The sequence below is a fragment of the Sardina pilchardus genome, chromosome 2, assembly GCF_963854185.1.
Source record: "Sardina pilchardus chromosome 2, fSarPil1.1, whole genome shotgun sequence".
NCBI lineage: Eukaryota > Metazoa > Chordata > Actinopteri > Clupeiformes > Clupeidae > Sardina > Sardina pilchardus.
This window is the reverse complement of record NC_084995.1, coordinates 13,192,250-13,209,538: the sequence shown is the minus strand read 5'-3', so window position 1 is coordinate 13,209,538 and position 17,289 is coordinate 13,192,250. Positions and strand designations below refer to the sequence as shown.

Genomic DNA, 17,289 nt, shown 5'->3' with positions numbered 1-17,289 from the left:
GAAAATCCGCCGAGACAGAGACACTGAGGAGGATGTTGAAGAAGAGCACGCTGGCTTCATGAGGAATGTGAACATTCATATGGAATACTGATGATTGTTTAACACCATCGTGCTCTATTCACAGTTATTGAAAATGATTTTTTTTTTCAATAATTTTGTGTCAATGATTCCCAGGACACTGAAATACCAATCGGCAGAAAACTTGGTGGGCATGTAGCCAGGATGACACGGTAATGTTGACTTTCACTTTGATCTGTCCTGTCCCCCAGGGCGGACTGGACCCCCGAAAGGAGGGTATAGAGCGGACACAGTCTTCTGTGAATTCTGTTCATGGGGGGGGCCACACAATAAATTAATGTATGTGTACATTTAGTGTCTGTACACCAATCAGCCTGCAGATGGTGGTGTTGAGCAAAGGGTTGCACACACACACACACACACACACACACACACACACAGGAATGCCACACACACACACACACACACACACACACAAAGACGCACACACACACATAGGCACATACACAAACACACACGCGCACAAGCATGCCCGCACACACACACACACACAAGCACATAAACATACACACACACACAGGCACATATACACAGACACACAGAAACATGCACACAAACACTCACACATGCATGCACACACTCATTTACATGCATAAAAGTTGCAAGAATAGGGTATGGAGTTAGCCTGGCAAGTCAAACTATACAGAAATGTATAGTGTGGAGTCGGACCATTCACAGAGCTGAAGCCTGTGGGTGGGATGAACCGGTGTCTTTCAAACTACTCTGCACGTAATAGGCCAGCACTTGTGACCAATCGTATCCGCTCGGCAAAACGGCAAATACATCCTTCTTTAGAACGAATGACTTGAGTGCTTCTTTCTGCTCAACCTTCAAAGAAAAGCCCAAGTCTAACTCTTCTCACACCCAACTCGTCGAACGAGGACACATGGTCAAGCCCCTTGGCGTCAATAGCTCTGCTCAGCTCTGTCGTCACCGTGCTAAGGCGGGCTCAAGGACTCTGTACACAGATAGAGCGTTCTGATTGGACAGGCTGGCCTGGTGTCGAACACAGGCTTGGCCTTAACGGTGTGACCCTAGTCCATCCCGCCAGGCAAAAATATTTTTGGACGCTAGGGTGCGTCTAGATTTCTAGGCTAGGGTGGAGTAGGAGGTGGAGACAAATTGACATGATTTATTTTTGCAGAGAGAATGTGCAGGACTGGGCGGTGGTCATATATTGTAGTCCTCTGCAGCACATCTAGTCTATGTTAAACACAAGGTGTTGGGTCTATAACACCTCATTTTTCATTCAAGGGCCTCATTTTTGACTATCTGAAATGCACGTGATAAAGCGTATGGTTTACTGTAATCTTGACTGGGAAATTACCCCAGGCCAGACCTGAACTGAGGGGGCCCCTGTGTGGACACCCCTGCAGGCACCGGACCGGAGTCCTGGGGGCCCCTAGGCACTGGACCCACAAAAACTTGTAAACCAACTGTCCAGTATTGATTTATTTGAGTTTTTTAGTTCTGTTGTCGTTGTTTATTGTTGCTGCCTTGAACCTACACTTAAAGAAAATGGGCTAATATAATCTGCCTAATGAGATAAAAGACTGGGTACTTCAAGCATACTTGTAAAACCGGTCTGATTAGTGTGTGTGTGTGTGTGTGTGTGTGTGTGTGTGTGTGTGTGTGTGTGTGTGTGTGTGTTTTGTGATGCAGAAGTATGTAGACACGCCTGCCCTCTAAATTCAGTCTGTTCTTCCTGCATGCACCTCATACAGAGCTGAACTTAGTGAGAGAGAAGGGAAGCCTGTGAAGGCAGTGGAAGACTAAAAACCCGACAGGAAACAGGTGTTCATTTTTGGAAAGACTCAGTCACAGGTAAGAAAACACACTAATCAACTCTGATGTTGAACCTGTCATTTCCTCTGTGGCTGCTATTTTGGTCTTTGCGTGTGTGTATGCGTGCATCTGAATATGTGTGGGTGCACGTGTCTGCTTTTGTCTGTGTTTGTGTGTCAGTGTCGATCTGTGAGGTAGAGAGTGAGAGAGGAAGAGAAAAATGTTACTTGTGGATATTCTTAAATGTATACTTGTTAATATTGTTACTTGTTATTATACATTCTCACAGCATATATAGCTTCTGTAGCATGGAATATTGTTTTAGTGTAAGCTATGGATTGAAACGAGGGCGTGATGACCTATGAGGTGTTCTCTGTATCTAACATAAGAATTATGAGGAATTCATTGTTGATGAATCCGGTTGCTGATATCTTGATAGTGTTGCATTAATATGCTCTCCTCCACTCTCTTTCCCAACCTGCCCCTGAGTGTCAATAAGGAAGTGAAAGGCTGATTCATATCTATCAGTAGTTTTGTTGACTTGTTTGACACTGGACTAAGTATACCAAAGATTTCATTTGATGGTCTTTTGTCCCTCCGCTCCACCATCGACTTCAAGGCCGGGCTGCCACTATTGACTTCAAGGCTGCGCTGTCACCATCGACTTCAAGGCACCTTAAGGCACCTTAACCTTAACCCTAGACCTTGCCTAACCCTAACCCTAACCTTAACCTTAACCCTAAACCTGGCCTAACCCTAATGCATTCCAGGTAGTATTACCTTGAAGTCGACAGTGGGTGCCGAAAAGCCCATACCTGTATATCAAAGATTTACTGGAATGTGTAGTACATCTATTTCCCCAACTTTGGACTCCACTGGTTTGATTTTGTCAACATTTCTGAGGAGAGGTGTGGCTCACTATGGCCAAACTTGCCAAGCAGGCTTCCTGGTGGTGTAACTCTGGGAGCCTTGGAGTGGCTGGTCCTGCCTCATTCCACCACTCAAGATGAACAGTTGAAGAGTGCGGAAACATAACCATTATCTTCTACCCACAACAGTTAGCCTTTCACCTGCTGCACCCTCCCGTACAAGTTCATTGTTGTGTGTGTGTGTGTGTGTGTGTGGGTGGGTGTCTGTGTGTGTTTGTGTGTGTGTGTGTGTGTGTGCGAGAGATAACAGGACATTCTTAAATTACATCAGTGTGTTCTGCTTGTAATCTGACTCTCTAATCAATCTCTTTGGTCTAATGTAACTTAACTCCAAAACGTGCTCAGCATGATTCATGTGATCAGGCCTATTGATTGATGAGATGCTATTTTAAGACACTTATTTTTAGTTTCTTAAGGTGAAATTCAGCTGTGTACGTTTACCTATTCAGTCATGTTATTATCCCAATGGATAATGGCTTGTGGGTTCCTTGACCCATGGCCTTCAAAGTGACTAAAATTAATTCTCCGTCAGTTTGTATATGTTTATGGATTTTGTTATTAAAACGATTAGCTGTTGTTGAATGCAGACTATATGACTACTATAAACTGTTCATTTCTAATTCTGCTTATTGTGTGGTATTTTAGTGCACACCTTTGGCCAAAAGCATCTGCGAAGACCATTAGCATGAAAATAAGAACAAAATGTTGCACACTCTGGCTCCAAATGTATATTTCATTAGATAATGTCTCTTCTTAATTGTATGTTTATCCCACAGGTCAGCACCTCAGGTGTGCATTATGTTTAGGTCTATACAAGATCCCTGAATAGAAATCTAAAAGTGATCCTCTCTTCCAGACCCCGTGTGGGACATCACAGGTATGGAGCTTCCCGCCACGTTCCTGTCTGAGGAGCAGTTCTCCTGCTCCATCTGCCTGGACATGTTCTCCAACCCCGTGTCCACGCCGTGCGGCCACAGCTTCTGCCTGGCCTGCATCTCCTCCTACTGGGACGGCAAGAACAAGCAGAAGGTCTGGCAGTGTCCCCTGTGCAAGGAGAGCTTCCGCCGGCGGCCCGACCTGCACGTCAACCACACGCTCAAGGAGATCACCGAGCAGTTCAAGCGCATGGCCGAGGCCACCGACTCTGCGTCCGCCGCCGGCGTCACCGTGGTAGGGGTCATCTCGGGCTCAGCAGCTGCCAACGCCACCTCGGCCGCCATGCGGCCGCACAAAGAGCTGCCCAACGAGTTGATCAGCGAGATGAAGAGCCGGTTCCAGAGGCCGCTGTCCACTCACAGCGGCCAGCAGCCTCCGCCGCCCTACGAGGCTCATTCTCCACCGCCCGCGGGGCTCGCGCGGCGCTTCACGATGGGCAGTCTTGGGGGCGACCCCTCCTCGGACGCGCCCCCGTGCCCTGTGCACAGGCTCGGCCTGGAGCTCTTCTGTCGTAACGAGCAGGTGTGCGTCTGCGCTGCCTGCATAGAGAAGGAGCACTATGGACACTCAGTGGTGCCTGCCAAGAGGGAATGGGCCATTAAGAAGGTCTGGAACTGGTTGTGTGTCTCTGTATCTGTCTGTGTGTATGTGTGTGTGTGTGTGTGTGTGTGTGTATGCTCTTTCTCTCCTTCCCTGTGTGTGTGTCCGTGTATCTGTGAGTGTGTGTGTGTGTGTGTGTGTGTGTGTGTGTACGTTCATGGAACATGAAACCATATTATGACATATACTGTATATAGGCCTGCATATAGCATAAGATGGCATTACCAGTGTTGTGATAGCAGAGGTGTTTTTAGAAATAGACAACGAGGTTTGCATTTGGGCTTTTTTAGATCAATGTTTTTTCTCCTGTCAGGCTCACATGGGCATTGCGGAGGTGGAGCTAAACGATATGATCAAGCTGAGGGAGAAGAAGGCCGAGGAGATCAGGTCCGCCTTGGCTGATATTCAGGTAGGCCTGTTGCTCATGTCTTGAGTCGAACTACACTCCAATTAACTGCACAACTACGCTCTGCCACATTAATCCTGGTAGCTAGCATAGCTGCATGGCCATAGGTCACTTTCACAACTCACGTCAGCTCCTGATGAAAATAACATTGCCCGTCAACGCAAAATCACATCACGCATCAATCTTACTGGTATAGGACGGTCATTATCTTTAGCCTATTTTTATCGCTTCCCCCTCTCTCATCATATACAGACTTTTATATCCAATAACTTCCTACCTTGCTATATGAATAGTTTCCGTTGTGAGCTATTTTTCTGCTATTCCACCTCTACAGTCGTGGCCAAAATGTTTGGCAGTGACACAAAGTGTTTCGCAAACTTTGCTGCGTCAGTTTGTGTGGTGGGGATTCACACAGTTTCTAGATCAGTGATTCATTGCAAACTCTCTCTCTCTCTCCCTCTCTCTCCAACCCTCTGTCACAGTGTCCCATGTCTGCCCCCCTGCATGTCTGTACCATGTTACCGTTCCCCCTCTCCCCTTACCTCCACGTCTGTAAGTTACGATATTCACATTGCTGCCTGTGGCCCTGTCCCTGTCCCTGTCCCTGTCCCCTCGCAGGCCAAAGCTGACCACGAGGTCCAGGGCAGCGCCAGCATGTTCACGTCCCTGGTGACCACCGTCGAGGCCAGCCAGGCTCAGCTGCTGGAGGTGGTGGAGCAGGGGCGGCTGGCCGCCGAGCTGCGGGCACAGGCGCTCCTGGGCGACCTGGGGCAGGAGACGGACGAGCTGAGGAGAAGGAGCGCTGCCATCGCACAGCTCGCCGAGTCCAACGATCACGTCTTCTTTCTCAAGGTCAGCTCTGGCAGAGCGGACATCTTCAAAACTGTCCGGTGTCCATCATCTGCCTTTGTTGGTTTGTGAAAACAAATCATGCTTGGATTTATGATAAAAAAAAAGTGCTGTTGCTTGTATGTTAATATAATTGTATTCCAGTGACAATCTGGTTATATGTAACTCACATACTGTACAGGCTTATTTCAAGGTTCAGTGATGATGATGAGATCATACGAGGCCATGTCTCATGGTTCAGGCTTTCGCCTTTTCTTGTGAGGAGAAACTGAGATTAAAGCCATTTGTGTGGAGCTGAACAGCCTTGCTTGAGTGCTGTTCATGTCTATTTCCGGGTGTCCCGTGAAAAGGTTGACATAAATGTTTGATCACTGCCCAGCTGAGTGCACACCATATCTCCCCACGCGGGGTTGATCCACTCCGCTCCCTCTCCCATACCCTATACCCACTCTTTGCTTAACCCTCCCCTTCTGGAACATTCTGTTCCCTGCAGACCTTCCCATCGCTCGTAACGCAGAGTCCTGTGACGCGCGAGTGGGCGCAGGTGTCGTTGACCCCTGACCCCACGGCCGGGGCGGTGCTGCGTGGCGTCACTCACTTGGTGGAGCGCCTTCAGCAGGAGCTGCGGAAGCTGCCGGAGATCTGTGAGAGCAGCTTGCCTTCATCAAATATTCATGCACACATGCTCAGTGCCATCTTACTGGCACATACAGTACAGTACAGTACACACACAGCACTGTGGCATTCTGACATGTCAGGCAACATCATGCACATAAACACATACTGTATCTCGTCATTTGTATTGATTCATTCAAATTCTGCATTCTCACATTTTAATTAATTCCTTTTTTTATTGTACTAAATATTTCTTTGGTGTGGTCAGTGCCATAAATTAAATATTACTGAATAATAACTCAGGTTTTACCTCATATTTTTAGTCACTGCAGGTTTGCATTCACAAACAGAAACATCACTCCCCTCGTATCAGCCAAGTAAGTTCATGTTGCATCTTCTACCCAGACAGCCAATTTAATTGCAACCACCGTAGCTTGTAAGAAAATATATCTGCTCTTAACTGATGTGAAACTTGTGTTTCAGGACAGCAGAGTGTACAGGATTATGCAGGTAAGACGCTCTACTAGAATGACACAGAAATACATGCCACGCACCCTGCCTCCGCTGTCGCCCTCTGACTAAACTGTCCATTCTGTCATCATTCCGCTCCAGAAAACGTGACCCTTGACCCCGCCACCGCTCACCCGAGGCTAGTCCTCTCCGCCGACCACAAGCACGTCCACTGCAGTGACCACTACCAGCCGGTGCCGGACTCTCCGCAGCGCTTTGACCGCGTCGTCTGCGTCCTGGCCGAGCAGGCGTTCTCGTCCGGCCGCCACTACTGGGAGGTGCACGTGGGGGGCAAGACGGACTGGGACCTGGGCATAGCCAGCCACTCCATCAACCGCAAGGGCAAGATCACCGTCAGCCCGGCGCACGGCTTCTGGTTCCTCAGCCTGCGCAACAAACACGACTATGCCTTCCGCACTGACCCCTCCACGCCACTGGACGTGCCCAGCAAGCCCCAGAGGATTGGGATCTTCGTGGACATGGACAGCGGGCAGGTCTCTTTCTACGATGCGGGATCCAAACAGCTCATCTACACCTTCAAGGACACCCTCGCTTCGGTCATCCACCCTTTCTTTAGCCCCTGTACCAACAAGTCGGGCAAAAATGAGTCACCACTGGTCATCTGTCCCATCTCACAAGAGTAAGGGCAATGGGACATATCGATGCTACAGACACTGTATAACTTTAAGACTTTAGAATATTCGCCTAGTGTTTCTGTATAGTTTGGACTACATGGAAAGAATAAAACCTCAGATGTGAACCTCAGCTCTGCTCTGTATCAGTGAGGTAAAGTCAAGCCAAAATAATTCAGATCCTCAAAGGCTGCTCTTTTAAAGCGAGAGGCAAACAACAGACACTTGAATTCTATTTCCCCTTCCTTATGACTAATTCAAGTCTTGGCAATAAAAGTCATGCCACTAACATCGCTTTACTATGTGTACAGAAAGCTCTTTACAAATTGATAGTATTTGAATGGATTGCTTGTACAATTACAGTAAATGTGCATATCACACTCTTTAGTTGTTCGAAATATTGATTTGTAAATAGGCCTACACAATGCACAGGATCCATTAGCTGTATATGTTTTCTATATTACACCTATCTAGACAACACTTAACTATAATTGTAAAAACAAATCACAAAATAAAACTACTGTATGAACACATATTCACTCATAATAATTTTCCTTCATATTAGGCACGGTTTTGTATATTTCTTTTTAATAATCTAATGACTAGCCTACCAGAAGTGCAAAAAAGATGCACAGTGATACAAAGTTTGGGTAGGTGGTATAATATATACTGTATAGTTCAGTGTAGACAATAGTGTACAATTAAGAAGGTGGAATAGTGTAGGCTACAGTAATATAAATACATATGTGCAATAACCTCACAGAATATGAATATGCATGAACAATTTATGAACAACATGTATATGAACCGTGTATGTAGGCCTGCAGTACAATTATGTGCAGTGTAACATTATAACATTATAAGAGTGGTAACAATAAGTGCAGGATGAATAGTAGCCTACAATGCTGTAGAATATGGCTAAGTATGAGTATAATTACATTATTGTCCCCAATGTCCTTTGCATTTTAGAGGGAGGTAGAGTTATCTGTGGGGATGATGAAGACTCGACAGCAGAGAGCGCTACATTTCGGAATTCAATTCTGCCTCTAAGATACGGGAAAGCTCTCTCCCCTCTGTCGGGACCATCCGCAGCCAATGACTGAGGCTTAACACAGTGACCGATGAATCGCGTCAGTCCTAGCTCTGTGCATCGTATGGTCAGTCTGCAACATTACCTAGCGAATGGGACGGGTGATTGACTAACTAGACTTGATCAGATCATCTTAATGGTGAGTAGGCTGAGGAGTAAGGCAATGCGTATTTTTTTGTGAGGGTGGCCGATTGCGTTCTGGAACAGGTGCACCTTGATGCTCTATCAGGTAGATTGATTTGGGCGTGTGAGGGCTATGCTTGTCTGTGTTTATCTGTGTTTGAGAGTGTGTGTGTATGTGTGTGTGTGTGTGTGTGTGGGGGGGGGGGGGGGGGGGGGGTCTGCATGTAATGTAATGTAATGTAATGTTAAACTACGATTGCGTTTATGTGCCTGCTAGGCTACTTCAAAATAGCTGTAAGGAATAGTTGGATTATTTCCTCACGTACTGTAGGACTAGCCTACTTAAATATCTTACTTGAAATGACCGAACAACAATAACACTGGCTATGAGGTACGACTTTTTAATTTACCATAGAACTATTTATCTGTGATGTTTATTCCACTCATGTTCACTTCTTGTCCCGTTACTGCCTCTGATCTCGCCATTGAAAACTACTAGCCTACTATAACCTTTCACTACAGCAGAATTATTCTCGAATTATCAGTATGAATTTCCCGGTGGAGTTGCTCATCGTATAATTGTTACATTAATTGACGCAGTTATTATGGTCGGATGTGGCTTTTCGCATTCCACTCCAAAAATAGACTCGGTGGCGGTATCCTCAGTCTGTCCCGTTTGGACATGTTTAACCTGACCATCCATCGATAGGCAGCCAACACATTTCATTTCCAAGCTTCTTTGGTGTTACATAACCCTCTTAGTATTTCCCTTTCGGATACTTCGTTCGCCACCTTACATTCTAAAAAACGAACATTTCTTATAGGTTTCCGCTAGTCCTGCAGTAGTTCGTGTAGCCTAAGCCTCTTTAGTTTTGATTGAATCCAGTCATTGTCTGCCTCACTGGAATACACACACAGCTGGACAGGACATAATGACATTGGATAAAACTGCGGTGAGATTAAAGTGCGTATATTGGGTTTCACTCTTCAGTCTTCACAACCGTAGGCTACCCGCATCTGGAATGAGGATTTTATATCCTCACCTTACCACTCTGTGTACTACTGTACTATTCTTACGTTGCGTGCATATCATATAGCCTAATGTTTTATCTTTTAACATGCACATCGCCTAAAGGGAAGGGAAACCACCTTTGTAACCTTTGCAAATTGCCCATCCACGCAGGGTCATCCGTTCGTAATAATTACCATATGGTGCTCTCAGTCCGTTTTATGGCAGTGTGGTACAAAAAGTAGTGCCTGCTGGAAGGATGAAATCTGGTCTGTTGCTGGGCCAGGCCATGCTTTATTCTATCCTGTCTATAAATGATTTCCCTTTCAGGTCACTTGGGGTTCAAGCCATCAGAAATGAGATCGCATTGACATGGCTGATTATTCCCTTCCCAGTGCTGACATGGCAACAGAGAGGAAAGGTGTGTGCACCGCTGGTATTTCTGTGTGTTACCTGTTTAATTTATGTGCTGTTTGTGTTTTTGTTTGTCATAGTGTTATCTTGATTCAATGGAGTACATCGGTTTTAAATCCATAATCCAAGCCACTATTGCTTTTTACCAAAAGCCATTTTATTGTGTAACAGCTTAGAAATATTCCTGATTAAAGCTACAAACTATGGCAGGAAAAAATCTCTTTGACAGTTGTTCTGTCAGTGTTTCACTTTGAGCGCACACTAACTACACACACACACACACACACACACACACACACACACTACATGTTTGCTGATTTCTCATGTGTCTCATATCAGTTGGAACATAAAGTAAATTCATCCCATTAAGCGCAGGTCAATCACGACAGAACATTGAGTGATGAGGTTGAAGGTACATGTGCCGACTGTGTCTAATGCATTTTTGAATGATTGCTGGACTATATATCAGCTCTGTGGCATAATGATGTAAACATTAAAGGCTTGGTTAGCCTGGATTGCAGAAGATTATTTGGGTTCAGCAAAAAAAAATATTTACCTTTTATCTTTATCCTGGGAAACCCCATCAAGGAGACGCCCTGCAGTTGAACACATACCTCTGGCCTTGTCTGCTTAAACACAGACTTCTTCTCCTCTCAAGGCTCTACTTCAAAGGGCGGTGGGGTGCATTTCACTGATCAGGAGGATGCCAGCACGGGACCTGAGTGTTCGGACGAGACCCGGCCTGACCGCGTCATCAGTGCCACCCCAGAATCTGACGGGACTTACCTTGTGAAGGTGAGTATGTGGCCTCTGGGATTTCCAGTGAGTGAGGATCACCACAGCACAGTACACTATAACCCCTATCAATGGGCTTGTATTGTGGGCTATTTTTAGCTGCTGTTCGTAGCCTTAGACACGTTAGCTATGAGGAAGTATACAAAATAATTTAGCATTGTTCTATGCAACAATGGATCTCTGACATTTGTCTACAAAAAGTAAGCCTACCCAAAGCTGCTGTCTTTTCCGGGTGTTAATCGAAGCTAACTATTGCAAGTTGTACTGCAAGTTAGCTCTGAGGTAGCAAAAATCAAAGTTTGCCATCACTATTGAAGATCACAAAACCCACTTGAAGGCAGATGACAGGTCAAAACGTCTGCATTTCAAATGTGTTTCGTCCAGAGTATAACAGTTGTGATTATAAAAAATCCTTATGATATTTTCTCATAGGAAAAAATGTATGGGCAAAGGTGGCTGCTTTGGGTACTTTTTGTAGACAAACTTCAGAGGTCTATTGTGCGATCTTTATACCCATCCACAAGAGTTTTTAGAAAAGGAATGGAAAGTCCAAAGTTCAAAACTTCTGAGTCACACCCTGTGTATCAAATTTACTTGATTAAACACCATTTGCAAGTCTGTTAGCACAATATTACTGTAATGAATCCTATGAAATTGTGCACACTCTATGAGATTAACTCAAGGCTACTGCATCTCATGCACCCTCACCCTCTGCTGAGGGCCAGAAATAAAATTTGAGGTTAGACAAAAAAATCCCACCATGACATCAACGAGTTACTCGGACTCAGTCTCCATCACTCTCTGTTCTCTGTTCTCTGTTCAGGTGGGTACATTTTGTAGGCCATCTTCAGAGGTCTATTGTACAATCTATATACCCACCCACAAGAGCTTTTAGAAAAGGAATAGGAAAGTTCAAAACTTCTGAAAGTCACACTCTGTGAAAAGTTGAGGTTATACAAACAATCTCTCCACTATGAACGAGTTACCCAGTCTCAGCCTCCTGTCACTCTCTGTTCAGGTGGGATTCCTGAGAAGCCAGCACCGCTATGAAATCGCCTTCAACCTCCCTCAAGTCCCATCAATGGCCAAAGATGCCACGCTGTCCCCGGCCCTCCGCACCTCGGCCAAGCCTCGCCTCCGCGCCACCCGCATCACCCCTCGCCAAGAAGGTACGGGCCAGCTGGCACCAGCTTCACTACGCTATCTATGGCCCAGCATATGCCCTCAGTTAGATGGGCACCGGCTGAAATGCGTCAGCGGGCATTTCTCCTTCACACACTAAAGGTTGCTAGTGCGTCATTATCGCCGTAATGACAAAATTCTAGTGCGACATGACATCATTGACTTTATGTTACGATTATTATAGTGAGACATTTTTAACTTCATATTAAAATTATTATATTTTCTGATTCTGTTTGGAGAATCAGTGAATGTGTTTAAGTCCTGCTGAATTTGGATATCTTCCTTGGTTGGACCCACATCGTCAGTATAAATCATAGTTTAATATTGTCTTTTCACGTCTATTTTGCAATTCTTCATAATGTTCATAATGACCGATATGTGTTACTGAAACACTTCAGAATGCTACACATACACACATATGTGCTTGCTGTGTACATTTCCACAGTGTGTGAGCTAGTCCTTCCTCAGAATAACCACACATGATGTCTGTAAGAATCATTCCTGTGAGGAGACGTGGAGAAGTGATTCTCCAGACTCCTCCAGTTTCCTATTTCAGCACCTTATCGATCTATCCCTAGAGTAGGCTACTACAGACGTGGAGAGTTTATTGATCCCTCCCAAGAGTAGGAGACTTTGGCAGTGTATTTTTGTTATTGTTTTGTACTCTTCTATTTCTGCAGTCAAAAGTTATCCCAGTGGTAGAGCTATGAGTTGTGCTGTGTCACAAGTGAACCCAACCACTGACACCTACCTATGTTTCCAGATATTTTATTGATGAGAATATTTAACCTTCTATTACACTTTGATTTACTGCAGTTTGACAATATGCTGTTAAATATAGATCCATGTGATAAATTATAAATGAATAAGAAATTCTGTGCCAGTCTTTCTGTGACTATGGATATTAGAGTGTCTGTGTGTATGTGTGTGTGTGTGTGTGTGTGTGTGTGTGTGTGTGGGTGTGTGTGTATGTGTGTGTGTGTGTGTGTGTGTGTGTGTGTGTGCGTGCATGCGTGCGTGCGTGCGTGCGTGCGTGCGTGCGTGCGCGCGTGCGTGCGTGCGTGCGTGCGTGCGTGCGTGCGTGCGTGCGCGTGTGTGTGTGTGTGTGTACGTGTGTGTGTGTGTGTAATACAGGTGGAATGAAAGTTGTGTGTGAGTACAGCACCCAGCAGGAGGGGGTGCTGCAGGAGGAGTTGACGCTGGTCAACCGCAGCAGAAGGGACGGCAGCGTGCGGGTCAAACTTCAGGCCAGAGTCATGGGTGAGTCACCTACATACGGCCACTTACACAATCACACATACAGTACACACTCATATTTCACTCTCTCTTTCTCCGTGTGTGCGTCTATTTCTCTCTCTCTCTCTCTCACACACACACACACACACTCTCACAGACAAAGATAGAGAGAGAGAGAGAGAAAGACTCACATAAGCACACACACACACAGACACACAGAGAGTGATAAAGAGAGAGTTTCTCTCTTTTTCTCTCTCTCTCACACGCAAAGTGATACTCCTCTTATAAAACTGCAGCAGAATTTAGGGCTGTTGGGAATTAGGATAGTTCTGCCTTTAGTGGTATGCCACGAGGCCTTTCCTTTAATCCTCTGATTTGGAAGACATCCATATCTCTCAGATGAGCAGTGCAGCTTCTTCCCTGCACCGCCCAAGTCATCCAGAGAGAGCGAGAGGGAAAGCACCGGTCTAGCCGGGAAAGTGATCCCACAGAGCCCCCTGGTGGCGATATAGGAGTAGTGTCATCCTCTGAATATGTAGTGCTGTGGAATGATGTCATTCTTGTTCTGCCTTAGACCGTCACCATGGAACGCCACAGTTGATGGAGGGGGTTCGATGCATAGGACCAGAGAAGGAGGCCAACTCAAAACAGACCGACCGGAAGAAGATTTGACCGCAGAAGCCAAGTTATCAGCAATAGCCGAGTCACATCAACACACACTGCAGTCTGGACTACAGCTCAAATATACTGTACATATCAGCTTTACTGAACAGCAATAGCATATCTCTATGAAGGACTTAAATACTTACAGAACAGAGCTTAATAGATACCCTCTGGTCAGTATTTTCATGCACAATAGCCACAAATTTACAGTAATATCAAATACTGCTATGAATGCTTGCTACCCTCCCTTCTCCACTTTCTTTGCCAGTGTATGCTGACCTTCTCCCATCTGTCCACTGAGCAGTGAGCACTATGCCAACAGAACACAATGCTTTGCTATGCTTCCCATATATGAGTCAAAAACACTCTTTATTCAAAAACAACCCTTAACTATATTACTCAATACTCATAATAGTATTTGATCCACTGCATTTGGACCACTGCATTTCCATTGTGAATCTCCTAATCCTTTGGCCTTTGGATACCACTAGAGATATTCTCTTTACAGTTTGCTCAGATAATATCAGTTGTGTTATTTACCATGGAAGACCAAATAAAATCAGACCAAACTAACTGCTCAGAGAGGCTTGTGTGTGTGTGTGTGTGTGTACTTATCTTTTATAACCCAGTTTCTTAAAGAAGGTTCAGGTACAGGTGATCTGCTAATACTGGAAGGTGGTGTGTCACTGACTAACCTACAGTAATAGTCAAAGGTTCTTCTAGGGTTTCAGTCTTACAAATCCAATGTTCTTAATTGTTTCGTTTCACCAAGTAGGCCTAGGCCTTAATGGTCAAGCTCAATCCATAAAATGTGGCAACCGACACTATAAAAAAAGAAAAGAAAAAAGATAACTTGGTCTAAAGGTCATTCATTCTTCTTTGAGCAGAAGCTTCAGGCGAGACCCACCCACCCATCCCCGGAATCAAGTGACCATATAACAATACAGCAGATGGTCACATGAATCGAAACCACAATGCTGCCACAGTTTCCAAGGACAGTACACTCTTGCTTTGTGTAGCCCTCTGTACGGTTTGATGTAATGTTTGGATTTCATAGCTTTGTGGATGTTTTCAAATTTTTGTGAACTAGGACTTCTAATAGAGCGGACTCGAGTAAAGGCTTCTGTAAGCTACTCTGGAGAATAAAGAGTAGACTCACACACTCATTACAGGACTGTCGTCATAACTGAGGATTAGAAAATATTGCCGGCATCTGTGACAAGGTGAGATATTAGTCTTAAAAGATTTGTGATGTTTTGAAACATCGAAATGTAAATAATAGCCTATCTTATGAATTTAGTCTATCAGTTGTTCTGGCTTGAGAGTGATTATCATATGAGTTAGTATTGTATTTAAGAATCATCGTTGTGCAGTTTATCGGCCATTGACATATTTCATTATGGAAAGAAACCTTAAACTTGACCACGAAATGTTATGTCGGGTATCCCACAAAAAAGCTCAGGATTTGGCAGAGGACCTGTTTACTTTCAAACCTTTGTTTTTTTCTCAATTGCGGGGAAAACCCTGTTAACTGTGAAGGTGAAGCTTAAAACGAAAACACTTGTTGAGGATGCCACAAGTTCCAAGAGAGTATTTATTACAAATATATGCACACATCTACATCCACAGACACGCACACACACACACACACACACACACACACACAAACAAACACATAAACACACACACACACACACACACACACACACACACACACACACACACACACACACACACACACACACACACACACACACACACACACACACACACACACATTATCGGTATTGGCCATTAGAACAGCCGATAAATGATTCTAAATTCAGTAAAGGTAGCAGAATATTGATCCTTCATTTAGACCTCATTTAGTATAGTATTGACGTGACATAGTTTGTCGCAATGTCTTCCTGCAACACACACAATTCATTCCTTGACTTGGTTCCAGTGTTGCCAAGTGCACTTGTTATAAGTGACTTTGGGCTTGTGTTTTTGAAAAGTCACTTGAGAATATTAGCAGTTGGGGTTTGCATTTTTTGGGGTTTGTTTTTTTGTGCGGTAGCTTCTTTTCGGGCTTGCTCTGTATCTGTTGCCTCTCCCTTGCCTTTACCCATGCTTTCCCTTTGTTGCATAGAATCTGTGTTGGATTCAGAAGTTTCTTTTTGCCAAGTCAGAGTGATGGTGTTACACATATAGGCAGCACGCACACACACAGGCACGCACAGGCGGGCAGGCAGGCCGGCGTGCGCGCGCACACAAATGGCAAGATAGGGGATGAGGAGATGGAGACAAATTGACAAGTGTGACAAGCAGGAGAGGATGTACAGAACTGAGCGGCGGTCATATTTTGTACCGCTATGCAGTAGGCTACATCTAGTTATAGGTATTTTTTCAACAGCATTCTAGATATTATTTGCTTCAGGAGAGAGAGTCTCCAAATTGTACAGATTTATTTTTGTATTTGTGACAAGAAAAAAATGATCTTTCTTGCAGTATTTCTTTAAATGAAAATATTTGTAACCGAACACATATATGTTAAAGTATACTACTGTACTTTTCATAGCCTAATAATAAAAAAAACATAGGCTTACAGGAGGTTCTTTAGTCTAAAGTCCGCTGTCCATGGACTTCAAAACTTTGGCATAGACCTATCATGATGACCATATAACACAGACCCTGCATTTTAGGTGAATCGAAACCAATGCTATACAATTTCCTAGGACTTTCCTCTCACTTTGCCTTTGGCACACCACAGCAAGTGTTTCCTCTCTGCGATTTCATAGGCTAATGTTTGTGTTTAGTAGTTCTTTGGATGATGTATGATGTTTTCTCATGGTAGCAAACCTTGGGACCAGACCTGAGTAAAGGCATCTGTAAGCTACTCTGGAGAATTAAGAAGAGTCGAGACTGACACACTCCTTGAGGGATCGCCTCCATAACTGAGGATTGGAAAATTGCCGACATCGTATAACGGTGAAGCCTTAGAAATATTCGATATTGAATCAACTGATAGCGTAGATTTATAAGGTAGCCTATTATTTACATTATTGTAAATACTGTATTATATTATTTTGTAATTTGTAAATGTGTAGATTAACTGGATATGACTAGATGCTGTCTTGTAGGCCTATTTACTGTAAGTTGCATAACACTATAGACATAATTTAGAAATAGCCTAGTTATTGGTTGTTGTACTCAGTCTGTTATCAACAAACCTTTGACATAAACAACGTTCCAATAATAAATCTTGATCTTGTATGATAATAGTAATTATAAAGTATAGATTTTGCTAGGACCTGTCTAGTACTTGACCTTGTGTGTTTCACAATTTCGGGTAAAACTCGAAGGCTGGCTGGAGTAGATTCCTTAAAAAAGGAAACATTTTGCAGACAATGCAAACTTTGTTAACTTTATATAAGACTAGAAACAATAGCATGTGA

The 17,289-nt window shown here is 44.3% G+C and overlaps 2 protein-coding genes across 5 annotated transcripts; both read left to right on the top strand.

Annotated features, from left to right (window-relative positions):
• Window positions 1-1,776: 1,776 nt before the first annotated feature.
• Window positions 1,777-7,866, top strand: btr01 (bloodthirsty-related gene family, member 1). Its single transcript, XM_062519362.1, has 8 exons — window positions 1,777-1,902; window positions 3,649-4,334; window positions 4,642-4,737; window positions 5,353-5,586; window positions 6,077-6,227; window positions 6,522-6,575; window positions 6,682-6,708; window positions 6,811-7,866. The coding sequence occupies exons 2-8, from the start codon at window positions 3,672-3,674 to the stop codon at window positions 7,350-7,352; spliced, it is 1,767 nt and encodes a 588-aa protein (XP_062375346.1). The 5' UTR covers window positions 1,777-1,902; window positions 3,649-3,671; the 3' UTR covers window positions 7,353-7,866.
• Window positions 7,867-8,410: 544 nt separating this feature from the next.
• Window positions 8,411-14,421, top strand: LOC134063672 (adipose secreted signaling protein). Of its 4 annotated transcripts, none has more exons than XM_062519326.1 (6): window positions 8,411-8,659; window positions 9,893-9,983; window positions 10,617-10,771; window positions 11,790-11,940; window positions 13,088-13,213; window positions 13,764-14,421. In XM_062519326.1, the coding sequence occupies exons 2-6, from the start codon at window positions 9,935-9,937 to the stop codon at window positions 13,859-13,861; spliced, it is 579 nt and encodes a 192-aa protein (XP_062375310.1). In that variant the 5' UTR covers window positions 8,411-8,659; window positions 9,893-9,934; the 3' UTR covers window positions 13,862-14,421. The 4 variants fall into 4 exon arrangements, with proteins under 4 accessions (XP_062375310.1, XP_062375317.1, XP_062375325.1 ...); XM_062519333.1 differs by having other exon boundaries at window positions 8,412-8,569; XM_062519341.1 differs by having other exon boundaries at window positions 8,413-8,659; window positions 10,635-10,771.
• The last annotated feature ends 2,868 nt before the right edge of the window (window positions 14,422-17,289 follow it).